At 43.9% G+C, this 19,198-nt stretch overlaps 1 protein-coding gene across 1 annotated transcript in view; it reads right to left on the bottom strand.

Annotated features, from left to right (window-relative positions):
* HSD17B2 (hydroxysteroid 17-beta dehydrogenase 2) overlaps positions 1-19,198 on the bottom strand; it is a 56,706-nt gene that overhangs the window by 2,487 nt on the left and 35,021 nt on the right. The window contains exons 2-4 of the mRNA XM_037516231.2: positions 14,762-14,974; positions 10,938-11,123; positions 5,511-5,648 (exon numbers count right to left, since the gene is read on the bottom strand). Coding sequence (XP_037372128.1) covers positions 5,511-5,648; positions 10,938-11,123; positions 14,762-14,974 — 537 coding nt within the window. The remainder of the gene's footprint in view (positions 1-5,510; positions 5,649-10,937; positions 11,124-14,761; positions 14,975-19,198) is intronic.

Genomic DNA, 19,198 nt, shown 5'->3' with positions numbered 1-19,198 from the left:
GTTTAGTTTAGTTTTGTTTTGTTATTTTCCAAACAAAAACCAAAAAGAAGCACAGAAATTTTTTCCAGGAATTTGCTTTTGGGTTGTTATTTTCTCTCTTTTTTGTTTCTTAGTAATAAATCACGGATTTGCCTCCTGTTAATGGCTATGGATTTAAACCCAAGAAGCAGAATTTTTCACTGAACAGCTTTTAGTCAACTGCTCCTGTACCGAGCAACTTTTCCAGATTTCACCATTTCAGGTGATGTTGCAGTAAACAGATTTGGACTTTTTGTTTTCACATTCACTTTTGTGGGCTATGGTCCCCAAAGTGTGACTGTCTGTCAAAAGGTACATGCCGGGGCCTCCCCGGTGGCGCAGCGGTTGAGCGCTGGGTTGCGAAGCTGCCCGCGGCCTCTGCGGCGCCGGTTCGATCCCCGGCTGCTCCCCGGCCACCGGCGGAGAATCCCACATGGCGCGCAGACCTCTCCTGCCGCCCGCTGCTCCCCTCAGCAGTGTACTTCGGTCCTTCTGCCTGCTCTGCTCCCCGCTCTGGCTCTGGTGAATTCTCTCACCCTCCCGCGCTTCTGACTGTACCCAGTGCATGTATAAACAAAACAAACAAACAAAATAAATAAATAAATAAACATGCCTCTATAAAAAAAAAAAAAAAAAAAAAAAGGTACATGCCTTTTGAATTTGAATTTTAACAGCCACTGCCATATTACTTTCCAGAAAGGTGGCAGCAAACCACACTCCCTCCTGCAAAGTGCTTGATTGCTCAGGGATTGCTGTGCAGATAAGCTTTTGTTTGCCAGCTTGGGTGATTTCAGATTTGGGGTGGTGGAGAAGGGGGAGGGAAACCTTGCTTGAAATGTAAGCCAGTGAAATCCAATTATACTCATGGAAATGCAAGCAGGGTTTCAATTGCTCATTTCTTTTCATGAAGGCACAACACTTAAAGAAATGAGCACCCTGACAATTACTATGGAGGTTTCTGGGACTTGAAAAAATTTGTTTGCATGAACTATTGTTCCTCTAACTCCCTCTCCCTCATCTGCTTTCTGTGGAAGATTCCTTTTCCTCTCCAGTTCCTCCCTCTTTAAACACCTCACGCACTTTCTAACTCTTGTGGGTAACCTATCCCGTCCCAAAAGCTCTTCTTATTGGTAATAAAACCTCCAGGCTTTTGTTCACCTTCATCTGCCACTTTTGACACTCACCCAACCCCGGTGCTTGGGGGCTCTAAACAATGAAATTGTTAAGATGACCTGGAACTGAATTCCACCACTGCCTCAAGTTAGCTCTGAGGTTCACAAAGCTCAGAAACTTTTCTGAGCCTACAAAGTGGGAATATTATGATGTTTGTTTCATAGATGAGGTTTAAGTCAGATTGTGCACATAAAGTGCTTAAAATCTGCTATGTGTACAATATGTTTCAGCAATTTTTATTACAGGGCACTAAAAAATATGGTATGCCTTTTTTAAATACATTCAGACTCTCCTTATGCCCCTGAAGATTTCTTGTCATCACCTTCAAGCTCATTGTCTAAACACAAGTCCTCAGTCATCTTCAGTCTAGCTCTGGCTTTCATAGAACTCAAGTATCAGCTTTATTTTTTAAATTATTATTTTATTTTAAAATAATAATTTAAAAATAAAATAAAATAAAGCTTTAAACTGAGGTTGATACAGAAGAAAGAATCTGAGTGCCATACTTAAAGGAACTGGTTTCAAATCCCCACTATCATGCTGTGCCAGACACCCACACTGGGGTATATATGTATCATGTAATCCCCATAGAAAGGTAAGTGTTTCAAGGAAGGGTGGAGCTGAGCAGTGAGTAGAAGCTAGAAAAGACTGGAAAAAGGACTTAGGAATAAGAAGATTTGGAGGAGGCACGTGGAACAGAGAAAGTGAAGAAGCCGTGATTACTTCTCAACCTTGGACTAGTACCAGAGACTTGGGGGACACGGAAGGAGACACTTGAGAGAGACAAATATGTGGGTAGAGACCCATGGGGAGGCTGACAATGGCAGCCTTTATCTTGAGTTGTATTTTGACTTTGCTCTTTTCCTTCCAGACTTGTCTGGCTGTTTCTGCCCCTTTCCTATGGTTCCCCACCAGAACGTTCCTTCAACTTGTGTCAAGCTTCTGGGGCTCAGCGGTCCTACTTTGGGCCAACCCTGTTTGGCTGGGCATTTACCCGAAAAAGCAGCGGGTAACTTTGAGTGCTTTTTGGAGAAACTATTTTAATTATAGTCTTTCTCTTCTCTCTATTGCACACTAATTGTATTATTAAAGTTCTTTTCTCTTGGAGGTCTTATGCACTAAGAGTATGCTTTGTATTTATGCAGCAGATAGCAGAACCCATTTAGAGTGTGCAGGTTTGGGGCTCCTGGGATGCCCATCAGTCTCCATGCTAACAGATTTGGTACTCCACATAGAAGGGATGTAAGCCATCGGTGGTTAGTCAGTCCTATGGGGAAAGTTGGTTTCCCTGTGGCACTAGCTACCGGAAGCACAAATGTGGTTTTTGTTTCTCTGGTGTGTCCGTGTTTTAGCTATGTGTAGATTTGTTCCTAACCTTTATGTTACAGGGCAGGGAGATAAATTAATTTCCATACCCAAGGTTACCCAACCTCTCATGGGTAAATGCCCAGCAAAACAGGGTTAGCCCAAAGCAGGACTGCTGAGACCCAAAAGCTTGCCACAAGTCTAAGGCACCTTCTGGTGGGGCAGAAGGGGCCAGACAAGTCTGGAAAAGCAAAATTAAAATACAAGTTAAGATAAAGGCTGTCATTGTCAGGTTCCCCATGGGTCTCTCACCATGTCTCTGTCACTTTCAAGTGTCTCCTTCCATGTCTCCCAAGTCCCTGGTATAAGCCCAAAGCCGAGAAGCAAGAGCAGCTTCTTCACATGTCTTTCTGCTGCACATGCCTCCTCCAAGTCTTCTTACTTTCCAGCCTTCCTTCTTCCAGTGTTTCCTTGCTTGCCGTCCTCTGTGATCAGCAACATTCTTCCTTGGATGGGACAGGGAACCTGGAATCTCCCTTTTCCCTGTTACACTTATGATAGAAAAACTGGCTTGACCTTGTGGAAACTTTGTGTATATGTGTGCAATTTGTTTCGAGTCATTAGCTCAGGGGTTTGATTTTGCAGAAATTGTTGTGTGTGGTAGTAAATAGTTTTACTCAAAAGATGGTGTCAAGTTGAAACCACATGGCTAGCTCAAATATGGAGTCTGCTCTTCCTTTCAGGGTCTATGTTTCCAAGATGGCATTTGAGGCCATATGGCAGGTTGCTCTGGAAGTCAGAATTTTTGATGACTTTTTTCATTTTGATCTCCTGCTAAGATTATGCTTTTCTATTTATGCCATCCTTGGTTAACCTAAATTCAATTCTGTGGCTTTGGGCTTTGTTTGTGATCTCTGCTGGGGCATGGCCCTAATTAGCAATCCTAAAGTTAGTGATGAGTTCAGCCTCCTTCTGTCCCTAATATTACCTACCCATCTCTGGCTTCACCTAGTGATTAATGTTAAGCAAACCTACCCTCAGGGCTGTGGTGCTGCTTAAGATGTACATAGAAAGGGAGTAGAAATTGGAACAATATTTTAGAAAAGTTTGGTATTATGTAATAAAGTTTAAGGTAATTAAATTCTATGATCTAGTCAGTACACTTCTGGGTCTGTGTTGTAAGAAAATTCACATACACACATATACCATGGTATATGTGCCAGAAGATCCATAGTGAAATAGTTCATAATTGTCCCATTTTGGAAGTAACTCAAATATCACATCTATAGTAGAAAAATCATGGTATATTCATAGACTATTACATAGCAATGAAAATGATGAAACACAGCCACACATAGATGAATTCATTCAACATAATGTTGAATGAAAACTCCAAATGCAAAAGAATAAATACATATTGATTACATTCAACCTTCAAATCCAAGGAAAGCAAAACTCTGTTGTTTGGGGATATACTCACAAATGTAACATTGCAAAGAAAAACAAATCAATTATTGTTATAAAAAGGAAGAGAGTAGTTGCATATTGGCTAGTGGGAGTAGGGCTATGCTTAGACAGGATCATAGAGGGGCTTCTGGGTGCTGGCAATATTTTTATCTTTACATCCAGATACTAAGAATGTGAGTTTTAATAATTTATAAACTGTGAGTGTATATAATAAATTTTTCAATTTAAAAAAAGATCAACATCTGGAAAGAATGTGGGGATAGTGGTTGGTACCTAATAAGAGCAGTTCAATGTGAGCTCTAACATTTTCAGCAAATCCTCAATAACATATCTTAATGGTAGAGAAACTTAATTATTAATTCTACTCCAAATGGAGTCTTACCTCTTCATGTGGGTGTTTTCCTTAGAGTGCATCAACAAAACCTCAACCTTCCTGCCATGTTTAAAATGAGATTCCTAATTTCCCCCTTACCTAACTCTCTGCTAATTTCTCTGTCTGTGCCACCCCTTCTAACTCAGCTCCTGTTATATTTGACATCTTTGCCCACTCTCCTCCTCCATCAATTCCCCTCAGTTCTCTTTCTCTACCAGAGAGTCCTCAAGGTGGAAACTCCCCTCAAAACTTCATATTCCCAGGCCTCCCTGGTGGCCTAGGGGTTAAGTCTCAGTGCTATTACCACTATGGACTGAGTTCAATCCCTGGCCAGGGAGTTGACCCATGCACAGCACAGCAGACCTTTCTTGTCTCACCTGCTGCACCCCTCAGCAGTGTATTTCAGTCAGTCTGCCTGTTCTGCTTCCCCCTCCGTCTCTAGTGAATCCTCTCACCCCCCTGCACCTCTGGCCTACACCTCAGTCTTCTACACAAACTCCTCCCCAACAAAACAACTTCATCTTCCCTCCATTCCTATCACCCTCAACTGAACAGCCTCTCATCAGATTCCCAATGTCTCTTTCTCTCAGTCTCCCTCCCAGAACAGTTCTTTCACCAGGCCATGCTCCTCTGAGGCAATTCTGTGAGATCCTAGTACCAACTTCTTCAAGACAAAATTTCAGTTTTTCTTTTTAGGCTTAATTTTGTGGATTTGGATTAACATCCAAACCTCTAGGGTTTGTTCTTTGGTGTGTCAGCAATCCCTCCCTACTGGATGGTGTTTTATTAGGTTTGCTTTTTTTGCATCTTCACTGAATTCACCAACTAAATTAAAGATTGAGCCATGAGGTGGTCTGCGCCTGCCCACTCTTCAGAAAGTGAGGGAGGGGAGAGGGAAAGAAGGTCATGTCCTTCCAGGGTAGAGGGGAGGTAGATAATATTCACAGGGGAGGAAGTGGTGTTTGAAAATTCCTTGACTTATGTTTTTTTTATCAAAATTTCAGGTTTTTAGTGGAAAGAAGCAGGACAGCAGCCACACACTGAAGAGCTTGGCACTTGCTCCTTACCCCACTATTCTTAAGAGACCCACCCATCCCAAACCCACCCAGGGGTTCACTTTGAGCTCCATCAGAATAAGAACCCTCTGGATGAGCTTCTGGACTCAGGTACTTACTTGTTTTGAAGGCCCCAGGTTGGATAACAGAGACTTTAACTCCCCATTTGGAAAGTTCTTGTCTCATGACTGATGAAAACATGGTCAGAGCCGCCTTGGATGAGCTGTATGCTGCCATCCATGATATGGGGACCCCTCCTATGAGAATAATGGCAGGGGGAAAATCAAGGATCGTGTTTTCATTTGTTGATTCAGTAAATATCTAAACAGCACCAACTGCAAGGATAGGAAGTGGCTATCAGGTGTAACTAAGGCAGATAAGGAACCACTGTACCAAGTGAATTCATATTCTTGTTTACAAGCATTGTCTGGCTTCCTTTCCTTCTGCCTTCCTGGCCACTCTATCACAGCTTGTCCATTGGCAAACCAAGTATAACCAAGTATAAGTTGTAATCTCTCCCAGCTTTCTGAATTTCCAGATGGATATATATTTTATTGGGAGTGTGGGCGGGCACTGTTCAACTGTTATAGCACCTTAATTGAACAAATTGACTAATACTTGTTGCAACAAGTGTTAGGGGGAAAAGGATGTCCTAAAGCTAATTCCATACAGGCTTTGTGGACTCCACCCCCACCCCAGGCCAAAGCCAAAGACCCTGGGAACTCCAAATCCCATCATCACCCAAGGGAAGGTGGCTGGGACCTGTGGGCGGGGTTAAGCAGCCAGTTGGTATAAAGCCAGACACGTGGGCTTTGGAGGGGTTCCCCCATTTTGGCTCTCCGCCAGCTCGCAGCGTCCGGCCAGTGCTGAGAGTGCCTTTGGGTTTCCAGGTCGGCGGATCAGGTAGGACGCATTAAAGACTTTATTTCCCTATTTTCTCCTTGAGTTGTACAGTTTCCTTATTTCCTTTTCCCTTGGAAATAAACCTTTTATTAACCTTTTGTGTATGCCTGTAGTGGAGTATTAATAAGTCCCTTTTTAAGCACGCAAGTGAGGACCCACAGCCAGGCAACCCGTCCAATATCGGGGCTGCCCTATAACACATGGAGTAACAAATACCATGGGGAACTGGGGCATCTCTGTAAAAAGGTATGAGAAAAGGGCCAGTTAGGGTTGGGAGCAAATGTTTCTTATCCTACCTAAATCACATTTATATTTGAAGGTAGTTGGGAATGAACCAGGTTTGTCCATGAATCAACTGTGAAAGAAAAATTATGGAAGCAAAGGAAGCCAGAAAAGGGCAGTGACCTTATTTGGAATAAGGGTCTTTGCTAAGGTAATTAAGGTGTGGATCTCAAGATGAGACTATCCTGTTTTAGGATGGGCCCTAAGTCCAAGGATGGGTGTCTCTAAAAGAGGGAAAAGAAAAGACACAGGGAAGAAAGGAAAGCTAAGTGAAGATGGAGGCAGAGACTGGAGTGATGCTGTCATAAGCCAAGGAATGCCTGGGATAGCCAGAAGCTCAGAAGCAAGGAGACATTCTCCCAATTTCAGTTATGAAAAGAGCATGAGCATTGAAGCTGAGATACCTGGAATAGTTAATGTTAATATTATCATTAACCTGACATCTTCATCATCATCACCATCATCATCATCATCATCATCATCATTATTATTATTGACATTTAGGCCAAGCCCATATAATTCCCTATCTCCCTATCCTTCTAGAAGGCTGTCAATCAGTGATTTTTATCCTTCCTACTAAGAGAAGCTGTGATGTTGGAATTTATCAGAAGAAATAATGTATTTGGTGTTCTTTCCTAATACCATTGGAATTTCCTAAGTGAAGAGAGCTTATAGGTATCTTTTGTTATGTTAATGAGGTTTTTGTTTGTTTGTTTGTTTGTTTGTTTTTAATGCTCCCAGGTAGCCATAGAATGGGGATTGGCTGCCAGTGAAACTGAACTCTTGATTAGGAACTTGGAACTTTCAGCCCCATACTCTGACCTCCAGAGAGAGGAGTTTAACATTGAATCCAATGCAATGACTTATACTTGATGATTTTATCAATTCTGTCAAGGTTATGAAGGCTCCATAAAAACCCAAAAGGACTGGGTTCCAGGTTGGGAGACCTGGTTCCTGGTTGGTAGAGAGATGGGGAGAGTGACTTGCCTGAAGGGGGCGTGGATAATCCAGGTACCCAGGTATCTTACCTAGGCATCTCTTCCATCTGCCTGTTCCTGAGTAATACCCATTTATGATAAACCAGTAATCAAAAAATTAAATGTTACTATAGCCAAGTAATTAAATCCAGGGATGGGTGTCTGTGGACCTCTGATTTATCACCAGTCAGACACACGTAACAACCTGGGCTTGTGATTGGCCTCTGAATTGGAAGGAGGGTGACAGTCTTGTGGGACTGAACCCTTAACCTGTGGGATTTGATGCTATTTCCAGGTAGACAGCATCCAAATTGGGTTGAGTTGTGTGTCTGAGCCCTGTGGGTTGACTCAGGAAACTCTTATCTTTACACATGCAGACATCAGAACATTGGTCTCAGGATATGCATTTAGGGGCAGACCAGTCAATCATAACACCCAGTCTTCTGAACATGGAGACTGACTGGGCAGAGTCCTCATATGGATGTGGGAAGGGAGATGATTTTACCATTTATCCCTGGCTAAACAGGTGTGTTACTGGTGGAATGCAGGAACTAATTCCCAGGGGCCATTTTTGCTACCACTTAAGAGAAGATGAGTAGAGAGAAAAGAGGAAAGCAGAAAGTTTGAGGGAGGAGAGAACGGGGAGTGGAGTTAGGGGACCATTACTAAGATCTCATCTTAAAACTTGGTTCCAGATAGTGAGTGAGCTACTCTTCCCTTTCTTGTTTAAGTTCCTTTGAGGTTTGGCCCCATCACTTACCAGGAAGACTAGAAACAGTGAGATTGGATGCAAAGAATTTGTACTCAAGCAGAAAGGAGTGTGAGTCATGGTTACTTTAACAATCACACTTTCCTACCAATGGAAATATGTCACAAAAGAACACAAAGTTCTGACTTGGAAAAAGCTTTAAAGGTCAAGCTGCAGATGCCAATAGGCAACCTATGCTTTGTGAAATCTTCTCTTCCCCATCTATTCCCCAAGTTGCACACTTGCATTTCTTCATTTTTTAAGTTTATTTATGCATACAAGAGCTGGGGTTAAGCCAGAGGAGCAGGGGGTTGAGAGGATTCACCAGAGACAGAGTGGGGAGCAGAACAGGTGGATCCACTGAAACATACTGCTGAGAAGAGCAGCAGGCAAGACAGGAGAGGTCTGCTATACCATGTGGGTCAGCTAAGACTTAACCCCTTGCACTACAAGGGAGGCCCCGCATTGCTTCATTTTTAATTGAGCATCTACTACATGCCAAACAATGGGCCTTCATAGAACATAGTGTATGCATAAAAGTAAAAACTGAAGTAAAATCAGTATGAATGAATGAATTACTCAAAGTTGAGAGGAAAGAAAAAATTGTCCTTGTCAATGTGTCAAGGAAATGACAAACATTTCAGTATATATTTCTTGAATGAGAAAGGCAAGGAACATATGAGATTTTTCCAGAAGTACGAGACTGCATTAGGTTAAGTTTCCACACAGGTCAAAAATTTTAAAGTGATGTTCAGAGCAACATTAAGAGTGAAAAACAGGGCCTCCCCTGGTGGCGCAGGCAGTTGAACGCCGCGCTGTGAAGCTGTCTGCAGCCTGTGCAGAGCCGGTTCGATCCCGCCTGGCCACCAGGGTCCCACATGATGCAGCAGACCTCTCCTATCTCGACTGCTGCTCCCCTCAGCAGTGTATTTCTTCAGTCTGCCTGTTCTGCTCCCCTCTCTGTCTCCGCTGAAACCTCTCACCCTCCCGAGAATCTGGCCTATACCCCGGTTCTTGTATAAATAAATAAATCTTAAAAAAAAAAAAAAAAAAGAGTGAAATACAGCAAATGCATTTTCTCAGGGTGTGCTTGCTTCAGCAAGGTAGGGAGGAATTGAAAATACTTCAAGGTTTGCAAACAAATTAAAATATAGCACTCCCTGCTCTTAACCATTCTAGACATCTCTCTCTTGCCTGCTCCCTCCCTCTTTTCCTTCCTTCTTTTCCTTCTTTGATTTACTTCCCTCCCCTCCTTTTTTCCTTTCCCTTTCCTTCTTCTCTCTTTCCCTCCCTCCCTCCCTCTCTCTTTCTCTTCCATCCCCTCAGGCTAGCCAATAATTCCAGTAACCTTCACTTATACAGCAATTCACTTCAAGGGTGTTACTGGGTTAAAGCTAGGAAAGAGGCTATGATTAACAATAATTATCTAGGAAATAAAAACTCCCCCCTTAAAATTCTTAAAAATCTTTGTTTACCTTTAAAAAAAATAGTTGTGCCCTTTATTTAAAACAAAATTTATTTGGAGCTAACTGATAAAATAGTGAGCAGTGGTATTCCTATACTTGAAGGCTACATCTTGGAATCCAGAGCCCCTTGGTGTCCCCTTCTCTCATCCATGCAGTGGCCCAAAAGACAACCCCATGGGGTCTCTCCTGGTGGAGCAGCGGTTGAGCACTGGGCTGCAAAGTTGCCCGCAGCCTCTGCAGTGCCGGTTTGATCCCCGGCCACCAGCGAGGGTCCCACATGGTGCACAGACCTCTCCTGCCGCCCGCTGCTCTCCTCAGCAGTGTATTTCATCAGTCTGCCTGTTCTGTTCCCTGATCTGGCTATGGTGAATTCTCTCACCCTCCTGCGCTTCTGACTATACCCAGTGCTTGTATAAATAAATAAATAAATCTTAAAAAAAAAAAAAAAAAAGACAACTCCATGGTCATTATCCAAAGATGAAAAGATGAGTAAGTCTTTGAAAAAGCCCAGTGCAAAAATGTCAGTCCTTGAAGAAAGGATGGGACATCACACACATGGGTGTTGTTTCTGGAAAAGAAGATTGTGAAGCCTTGATTGAGGTGGTGCACTATTTATTCTTTGGAATAGAAAGACATGAGTTATCAAATGTAAAACCTTGACCTAGTTGCCTTGAGACTGCAAAAGAATGAGGATGACCTAGTAGAAAACACTAGTAAGCAGCCAATGGAGATGGAATATATGGGGCTCTGATAGAGCCAATAGAAGCAAGATATTTTCCTATTTACTTACAGGGAGTGACAGAGTATGCAAGGGAGTGTGGAGTGTTGGAAACAGGTTCCCTGTAGCGTTGATATTGATGATATACAGGATATCCTGCCCAAATCTAGGATATCGGTGCATTGACTATCATGCTGTGAAAATATATGAGTCCTAAATCCCCAGCACTGAACAGATGAATGAGAATGTAGATGAGAGTTTGCGCAAGAACAGATTTGAAAGGGGAGAAAGGGTTTATGGTATTAAGATCAACAGTAAACACAAAATTTGACTAATCTTGATCTGACCCTGCATGAGCATGTCCTGCTATCTTGCTGAGCATAAAAAGAATGTGGTTTGCTACATCTTGCATGCCAAGCACTACATGATCTTGTGGAGAAAGGCAAACTCACCTGCCATGCTGCTGACGTTCACCAGCCTCCCCTTGGATTTCCTAAGAAGAGGCAGAAATGCCTTGGTGATTTCTACTGCCCCAAAGAAGTTCACAGCCATGCATTGTGTGTACCCTTTCATGGGAATGAGCTCCCCATCGCCTGGTAAGCAAAAGACCCCGGCATTGTTGATCACAGCCCACAGACCTGAGGACAGAAAGGAGATTAGGAGGACTTTTACCAGCACATCACATCTGCAATCAGACAGCCCCTTAGAGATTTAGGTTCCAGCAGAAGACTAAAATTCTTGAACCTCAGTCTCCTTAAATACCTAAAACCACTACCTTAGGAGGTGGTGTGGAGAGTGCATTTGTGAAATATTAGGCTATATTCTGGGGTGGTGTTCTCTTTGGCTGCACAGCCCTTTCCTACATCCAGGTGGCTAGGTATTTGCTATGTTTGGGAAGGAAAGACCAAAAAAGACAAGGGTAATAAGAATCTCTCTCCTCAAAGTTGCACGGAGGATAATGCAGGGTGACAAGATCCCATCTTCCCTGCTCCCTACACTAGAAGGGGTATGAGTCCTGGGAAGCAGGAAAATAAGAGAGGAGGCACCAAGACCCCTTGCCCCCTTGTTTGCATCCAATTCACCAGGAAGGCTTGTTCAAACACAGATCACTGGGCCCCAGATGCCAGAGAATCTGGTTTGGTGTGTCTGGAGTAGACCTGTGAATCTGCATTTCTAATAAGTTCTCAAGTGATGCCGAAGCTGTAGATGTGAGCCACATGGCAGAACCATTGCGCACAGGCTATTCTTTTCAACTTTGATTGAATATTAGCATCAACTAGGTGGTAGGGGTGTGGGGGCGGGGGGAGGGAGGAATTTAAAACCTCTACAGCCAGACCACATCCCGGCCTATTAAATCAGAACCTGGGATGGGAAAGGAGTAGGGGAGGGCACCTTGGTATTTTTAGTTTTTTTTAAATTTCCCAGATGGTGCCAACATATAATCAGGCTTGGGTATCACCACTTTAAATGGTAGGAAAGAGGTGATCCCAAATTCCAGATGTTTTGAGGGAAAGGGATGGGGCAGAGGGAAATCCTAGGTCCTCTTTACTTGGGAAAGACAGTGATAACAGGACCCAGGGTATTTTTCCCTAGACAAGCCTGAAGCAGATGCCTGGAGTAACCCCAAGATTCTGGCACTTTAGAACAGAGGTTCTCAAGGTGTTGTACACAATCAACAGTATCAGCATCAACTTGTTAGTTATGCAAATTCTGAAACCCTACCTCTGACCTGCTGGATCAAAAAATCTTGTTGAAGGGCCTCCATGGTGTCACAGGGATTAAAGACAGCGCTATCAAGCTACTTCCAGCCACTGCATTACAAGTTTGATACCTGGCTGGCCAGAGAGCAATCCACACAGCGCAGCAGACCTCTCCTGCCCCACCTGCTGTTCCCCTCAGCAGCGTATTTCAGTACATCTGTCTGTTCTGCTCCCCACTCTCTCTGGTGAATCCTCTCACCACCCAAACCTCTGGCTTATACCCCAGTTCTTGTATGCATAAATAAATAAATCTTAAAAAGAAAAACAAAAACAAAAATTGTTGTTGAAGCTCAGTATCAGGGATATAAACTGCCCTCCAAAGGCACACTCTGGCATGAGGATCTGTGGTGTGGTGTTTTTATATGAATGTATGTTGATACAGGAGCAGTTTGTACAGCCTCACGGCTAGCAGGTGGAAACAGCTTGAGACATCAGCCCTAACAGAGCCTCTGCAGGCTTTCAGGAGGTAGCATACACAACCCACACGGGACCAGTGTTGGACATCCCAGTGGGCCAGCATGAAGCATTGGTGGTCAAAGACCAAATGTCCCATACCCAGATATATAGATGCTGCCAGTGAATGTCAATCCCACCTTCTTTTTAAAGAAGGTTCTAAATAGAAACTGAGTTGAGTTCTAGAAAATAAAGCTACATTTCTGCACACTTGAGTTGGTGCTCTGACATTTACACACAATAATGATTTAAAACATTAAGTGAGATGATGCGTGCTCCTGATGGGAGCTGGACAGCTGTTATAAGGAGGATAGTGAGTGTGGAGAGGATGTCTTCTTTATAGCAACGGATGGTTTCCATTCACTTGGCCTGAGCTCACCTGTGACCTGTCAATGTGCTGGCCCATCATAATGGACTTAGGTAAAAGGCATTAGGTAATACTTAGGTAATTGGAAGTAGTTGATATTAATTCATAATTAACAATATGCTCATTCTAAATAATATACTTTATAGAAGCACTGCACAATTGCTGGCCCTGTTCCAGGAGCTGAGGCTTTCTGGTTTATTGGCAATTGTGAACTCCCCTATTTCACTGCTCCACTTCATCTTAGAGAGACTAGGTTGAGAGAGCTTTTGAAAAGAATAGGAACACGTTTTGGTTCCTTCCCAGGAAGTCTTCTTCCTTCTAAAATGTTGGCCCCAAATCAGAGGGGTGATATGATGCTAAGGCATGTACATGGTCTGTCAAGCACACTCCTTCATCACAGGAGACTAGCATGGTCTCTCTGTCTCTAGAAACTATTCCTTTATCAAGGGTTGATAGACCCTTCTGTACCTTGCTCAAGAGGTTTGTACTGAGGTCTCCCCTAATGAGACGCCATGAAGTCAGGCTCATAGGAGGCACAAGCTCAGCCCTCTCAGACGGCAAAGACCAGGGGAGGAAAACTATTCCTGTAAATGCTGGCCCGTTACCCAACTTGTTAAAATGAATTCCAGATAAACCACGATCTATTTATCTCTCCTCCTCTTACCTGTGAGTGTTGATTGCATACGTACTACATGCCCAGGCGCCAGGCTTAATGTTGGATGAATGGAAAATAGGAGCCCTTGCTGAATGCTTGCTGACTGCCCAGGACTCATTCTAAGTGTTCTCTCTATAATCCTACTCCTCGGACTATCAAATGAAGCAGAAAACATTTCTTTCTTAGTGCTGAGATCTCTGTTGTAAAAAAAGAATAAGCAGGAAGTACCTAAGACATCCACAGAATGGATGGAGGTTCACATGGGACCAGCAGAAAGAATGATCAGAGATGCAGGGAAACCCCAATGCAGGGGAGGGTGGTTAACACATGTAATAAATACTGCAGAGCGGTCAAGAGCTTGGTGTTTGGGATATCAACAATGGGGGCCAGACTAGTCAAGGAGACCTGGTGAGAACTAACATCAGATTGATAGGGCGCAGCTGAGTTCCAAATCCAAAGCACTGGGCCACAAAGGAAGGGGAAGGGACAGGGCAATGGCTGAGGGTGGTCGGTGATTCAGAGGCTATTTTTAAGTCTATCCATGAAAGGGAAAAAATGAGGAAGGGGCAGATAATAAGAAGTGGGAGCGTGGCCCAGGCCTGATTCTTTTTTTTTTTTTAAGATTTATTTATTCATGCATACAAGAACAGGGGTACAGGACAGATGTGCAGGAGGGTGAGAGAATTCACCAGAGACAGAGTAGAGAGCAGAACAGGCAGATGGACTGAAAACACTGCTGAGGGGAGCAGTAGGCAAGACAGGAGAGGTCTGCCGCGCCATGTGGGTATCTCCCTGGCTAGCTGGGAATTGAACCTGTGCTGCAGAGGCTGCGGACAGAGCTGTGCTCAACTGCCTGCACCATAAGGGAGGCCCCAGGCCTGATTCTTGCTCCTCTAGCCACTCAGCTCAGGCCTCTTGCAAGGAACTGAGGGGCGCAGGGGGCGGGTAATTACCAGCTGGAACCAGAGGGTGGTGGTGAGGAGGGAGCTGGTGAGGTGGGTGAAGAGCAATCTGGGCTTTGGTGGTTACCGCAGGCAGTACCTTTGTTCTGCACCTTCTCCACCACTTTGCTGTAGGCATCTTTTATCTGCTCTGGGACAGTGATGTCCAGCTGGAGCACGGTGAGGTGCTTGGAGCAGGTTCTCCGCAATTCTTCTGCTCCTGAGCCCTGTGCATTCAGAACTCCAGCAAATACAGTGAAACCCAGCTGGTCCAGATGCTTGCACAAGGCATGGCCAATCCCGGAATCGCTTCCTGCAATACAAAAGGAGCTTAAGCCAAGTGAAGGGAGAAAGGATTTTATGAAGAAACAATGTTTGCTATTTATTGGTGATTATCCATGTTCTTGGAGACAATGAGCCTTGACACTTCTTTATTTGCTAAGTGAGATATCGGCAGACAAGCCAAAACAGAGAAATTTTTTCTATATATTAAAAAAAAAGGTGAAGTAGAATTTGGGGTGAAGGCATACCTGGAAGGCTGATACTCCAAGGAACAGCCAAGGAACACAGGAACGAAAACCAATACACCAGGGGGAACATTTTCATTCCTTTCTGCTAGGTGATGTAACCAACCTCTATAACATCTTCAGTAAAACATTCACTACAAACTCAGTCTTGCTCTTTGGAGATGCACACAGTGCAAATATCTGCTATCTAGGTTGTCACTCCCATTGTATTGGCGAGGAAACTGAAAATGAATCCCAGAGATAGCAGGCATGGACTCAGACTCTGCCAGATCCTAAATCCAAGTCCACGGCTCTTCATCACCCTAGACCAGCCACCTTCTCCTTTATCTACCTAAGCAGAGAAAGGAAGCATGGGGAAGCGGAGCCTGAATGATTCTCTTGTGGAGAATAACTAACGTAGAACAAGATTGGAGTGGGGAGTGGGCCAGGAGCCTGAGATCAGTCACACTGTGAGATCAGTTGTTCACAGTGGGGTCTCCCATCCCTGAGGCACCCCACCCTCTGCTCCTGGTGCTCAGTGGTAGGCACAGTCAGATATACTGGGGCCTTGGTTTCTAAAGCTCCCAGTTCCCCTGACAGATGTGTGTCATACTGGATGGCACCATATCCCCTCAGCAGAGAGAATCATTCTGTGGTGCAGAGACAAAACCTATGTCGTGGGCTCCATGTGGCACATAAACACCAGACCAGGGCATGTCCCAAGAAAGCGAGAAAGTTTCACCCACCTTCCTGGACCTGCTGCCCAAGCTTTGCTGCCCAAAGCTTTCAACACCTTTGAACCTAAAGTCCCCAGATGCAGGTGGGACCATTACCTTAGCACTCTTGCCAGCCCTTCTCTGGCCTTCCACCTCACATTTTTATGTGGTCAGCACTTATGTGTGTGTCCCACCCATGATACTGAGAGCTGCCCCTTCTTCACAAGGGGATTATGGGGATTATAATCCTTAAGATTATAATCATCCTGTGTTACCCTAGCCCTGGCTCATGGACAAACTTAGAACAAGGTCAGCCAGCTTTTCCCTCTTGGAAACAATGGCCATCAGTGTTTGACCAGGAAGAAATTAAACTCAGAGTTAGTGGGGTGGGGTCAGGGCGGATAGGTGGGAGGAAGATGAAGGGGAATTGTTGGCTGCCACTATCAAGTGGATAGGAAAAAAGGGTGAGCCCTTCTGAAGAGTTAAGAGCCAAAGCAGCAAATAGGAGACTAGTCTCAGGATCAGACAGGGTCACAGAAGCAGAGCAGTGGTCTTCTTGGCTTCTGAAAAACCAAGTTATTTATCTCCTTCTCATGGATACCTGAAGACACCCTACATCCACAGAATAACTCAAACTCAAATTAGTTTGAGTGCCTTGCCTAAGCTCCATCTTTTTTCCCTTATTATGAACACTAAAACTATTTATGGCTGCTTTGGAAAGGAGACTGGCATTTTCTTTGAGTCACCAAAAGATCCAGAAACACTGCCCCTGGGCATCTACCTGAGAAAAATGGAAACATATGTCCACACAAAGCCTGTGCACAAATGTTCACAGCAGCATTATTCACAAAAGCCCTAAGGATATTTGGAAACAAACCCAGTGTTTATCTGTTGATGAATGGACAAGCAAAATGTAGTGTGTGCACATACAATGAACAATTATTCAGCCATAGAAAGGAATGAAGTTCCTGTCCTTGTGATCGCCAGGATGAATCTCCAAAACTGTATGCTACTACATGAAAGAGGCCCATGTGGCAGGTAGAGCCAGGAGGACACCCTCTGATCCCCACCGAATTTTCTCTGAGTAGAGAATATCCTTCAAACATTGTCAACTTTCATGCCAGAAATCCAGGATCTGACTTTCTTCAGAAAGTTGGCAGGACAAGTCTGGCACAGAGTAGACATTATGCACAAAGGAGCAATGACAAGTTGAACTTTACAGAGCCCTGGGATCCTGGAAAACAGCCCAAGATTACAAAAGTCCCCACTCTGTACCGTAAAGAAGACCCTATCCCAACCACTTCCTGAAGTACCCTGGTTCCCTAGGACAGGGTCAGACCCAGCCCCTCCAAATGCCCAATCTTTGTTAGATAAATGATTAAGTGAATTGTTTGTCCCCATGAGTCACTGGACCAGGTGCTTGGTAAGCACCCTTTGGGGTAGATTATCTCCTGTCCCATGTCCTGGGCACTATCAGCAAACATACCTCCATACTACAGGCTGAGTTAGGGTATAGTTAGAGTAAACCTCTCTTCTGTTATCAGCAGTGTTCACCCACTTTTTCCCCTCACCTAGGTCTTCCTTGCTTACAACCCCCTAGAAAAACATCTTTTTGTCTCTTTCTTGACACACTTGCAGATCTTATAGTTAGTGTGCCCCTTATTGCAATATTCCCACCCCTTGCCTTGTAATTAATAATCCTTTTGAATGAAATATCTCCTTATCAACTCTGGATTTGTTTTTTATTTGATAGTAAATCAATAAGTCCAGAGTACACTGAAGGTCATTCCTCTCCTAAGAGGAAGCAGAGCAGAGTTACCTGACCCCACCGATCCTATCTGTATGGCCCTTTACTCTCTCCGCGATTAAACCTCTCTGACTCAGCTTCCTTATCTGTAAAGTGAGTCCAGTAATATTAGCTGATACCAGTTAAAATTTACCATCTGCCAAATAATGTCTGGTTCAAGTAACTACTACATTGATCTTTTTTTAAAGGCAAACTATCATCCATCCCCCCTGGTGTGGGGGGCTTTGCATGCCCAATATTGATAGATGGGGACTCGTCTCACCTGGCAGTCAGCTAAACATCTTGGTTAAGGTACAGGCTGTCTAAATCTTTTCCACATATGAGCCTCAGGAAATGTTACACTGGGTCATGTGGGGCCCCTATTTCCCCCCATCTCCCCTCCACAGGTTATCCTTGGAGATCCACAGACAGAGGATGTTTCCTACATCTGGTGTGGCAATCTCATGGCTCCAACCCAGACATCATTTCTGATTGGCAGGGCTAGAGCAGGCTTGGCTAATCGGGAAGCATAAGGCTAGGAGTCTGTGCCAAGGTCAGAAGGCCTGGGTAGACATATGCCTGGGGAGTTAGCTACTCCCCTGTCAAGAAAAACTGACCTGACCCTCCTCTCTCCTACAACCCAAAGGCAAGGCTGGAAAGCTGTGTGGAGATTCCTCAGCCTACTAAAGATAGAGCTTCCATATGATCCAGCAATTCCACTCCTAGGTATTTACCCAAAGGACACAAAAACATTAATTCCAAAGGGCACCTGCACCCTATGTTTATAGCAGCACTATTTACAATAGCTAAGCTTTGGAAACAACCCAAATGCCCTAAAATAGATGACTGGATCAAGAAGATGTGGTATATATACACAATGGAATATTACTCAGCAATCAAAAAAGATAAACTCATGCAATTTGCAGCAACATGGATGGAGTTGGAAGGGATCATGCTCAGCAAAATAAGCCAGAAAGAAAAAGAAAAAGATCAGATGGTTTCACTCATAGCAGGAATTTAGAAAACCCAAATAAGGGACCAGGGAAAAGACTAATTATAATAAAGAAAAAATCAAAATCAACAAGCAACAATAAACCAGAGATACACTAATGGGGGGCAGGGGAGAGGAGGGATTAGGCCAAAATAAGGGGGGTGGGGATTGTATGGGGAATATAACCAAAATGAGAATGCATGCTGTGCAAAAATGAAAAATGATGTAAGAATTACATAAAATAAAATATTTTAAAAAAAAGACAAGGCTGGGTCCTTCATACAAAGGCAGAAGTTTCACAAGTTACCCAACAGTGGCCTCTGAAAGTAACCATACTTAGTACAGGTTGCATGCTCACAGAATTCCAGCCAGCACCACTCACACTTTAAGTCACTGAGTCCTCCTAGCCACCCAGAGAGGTGGTTACTTAATAATCGCCAATTTATGGAGAAGGCAACTGAGACACAGGAAGGTTATGTCAATCAATTGGGAAATGGGAGCGGCAGATTGAAACTCAGCAAGATTTGGGTTATAAACA

Source organism: Talpa occidentalis, unplaced genomic scaffold, assembly GCF_014898055.3.
Source record: "Talpa occidentalis isolate TD23 unplaced genomic scaffold, MPIMG_talOcc4v2.1 talOcc4.17, whole genome shotgun sequence".
Taxonomy (NCBI): domain Eukaryota; kingdom Metazoa; phylum Chordata; class Mammalia; order Eulipotyphla; family Talpidae; genus Talpa; species Talpa occidentalis.
Note: the sequence above shows the minus strand (reverse complement) of the source record. Positions and strands in the feature narration are given on the sequence as shown.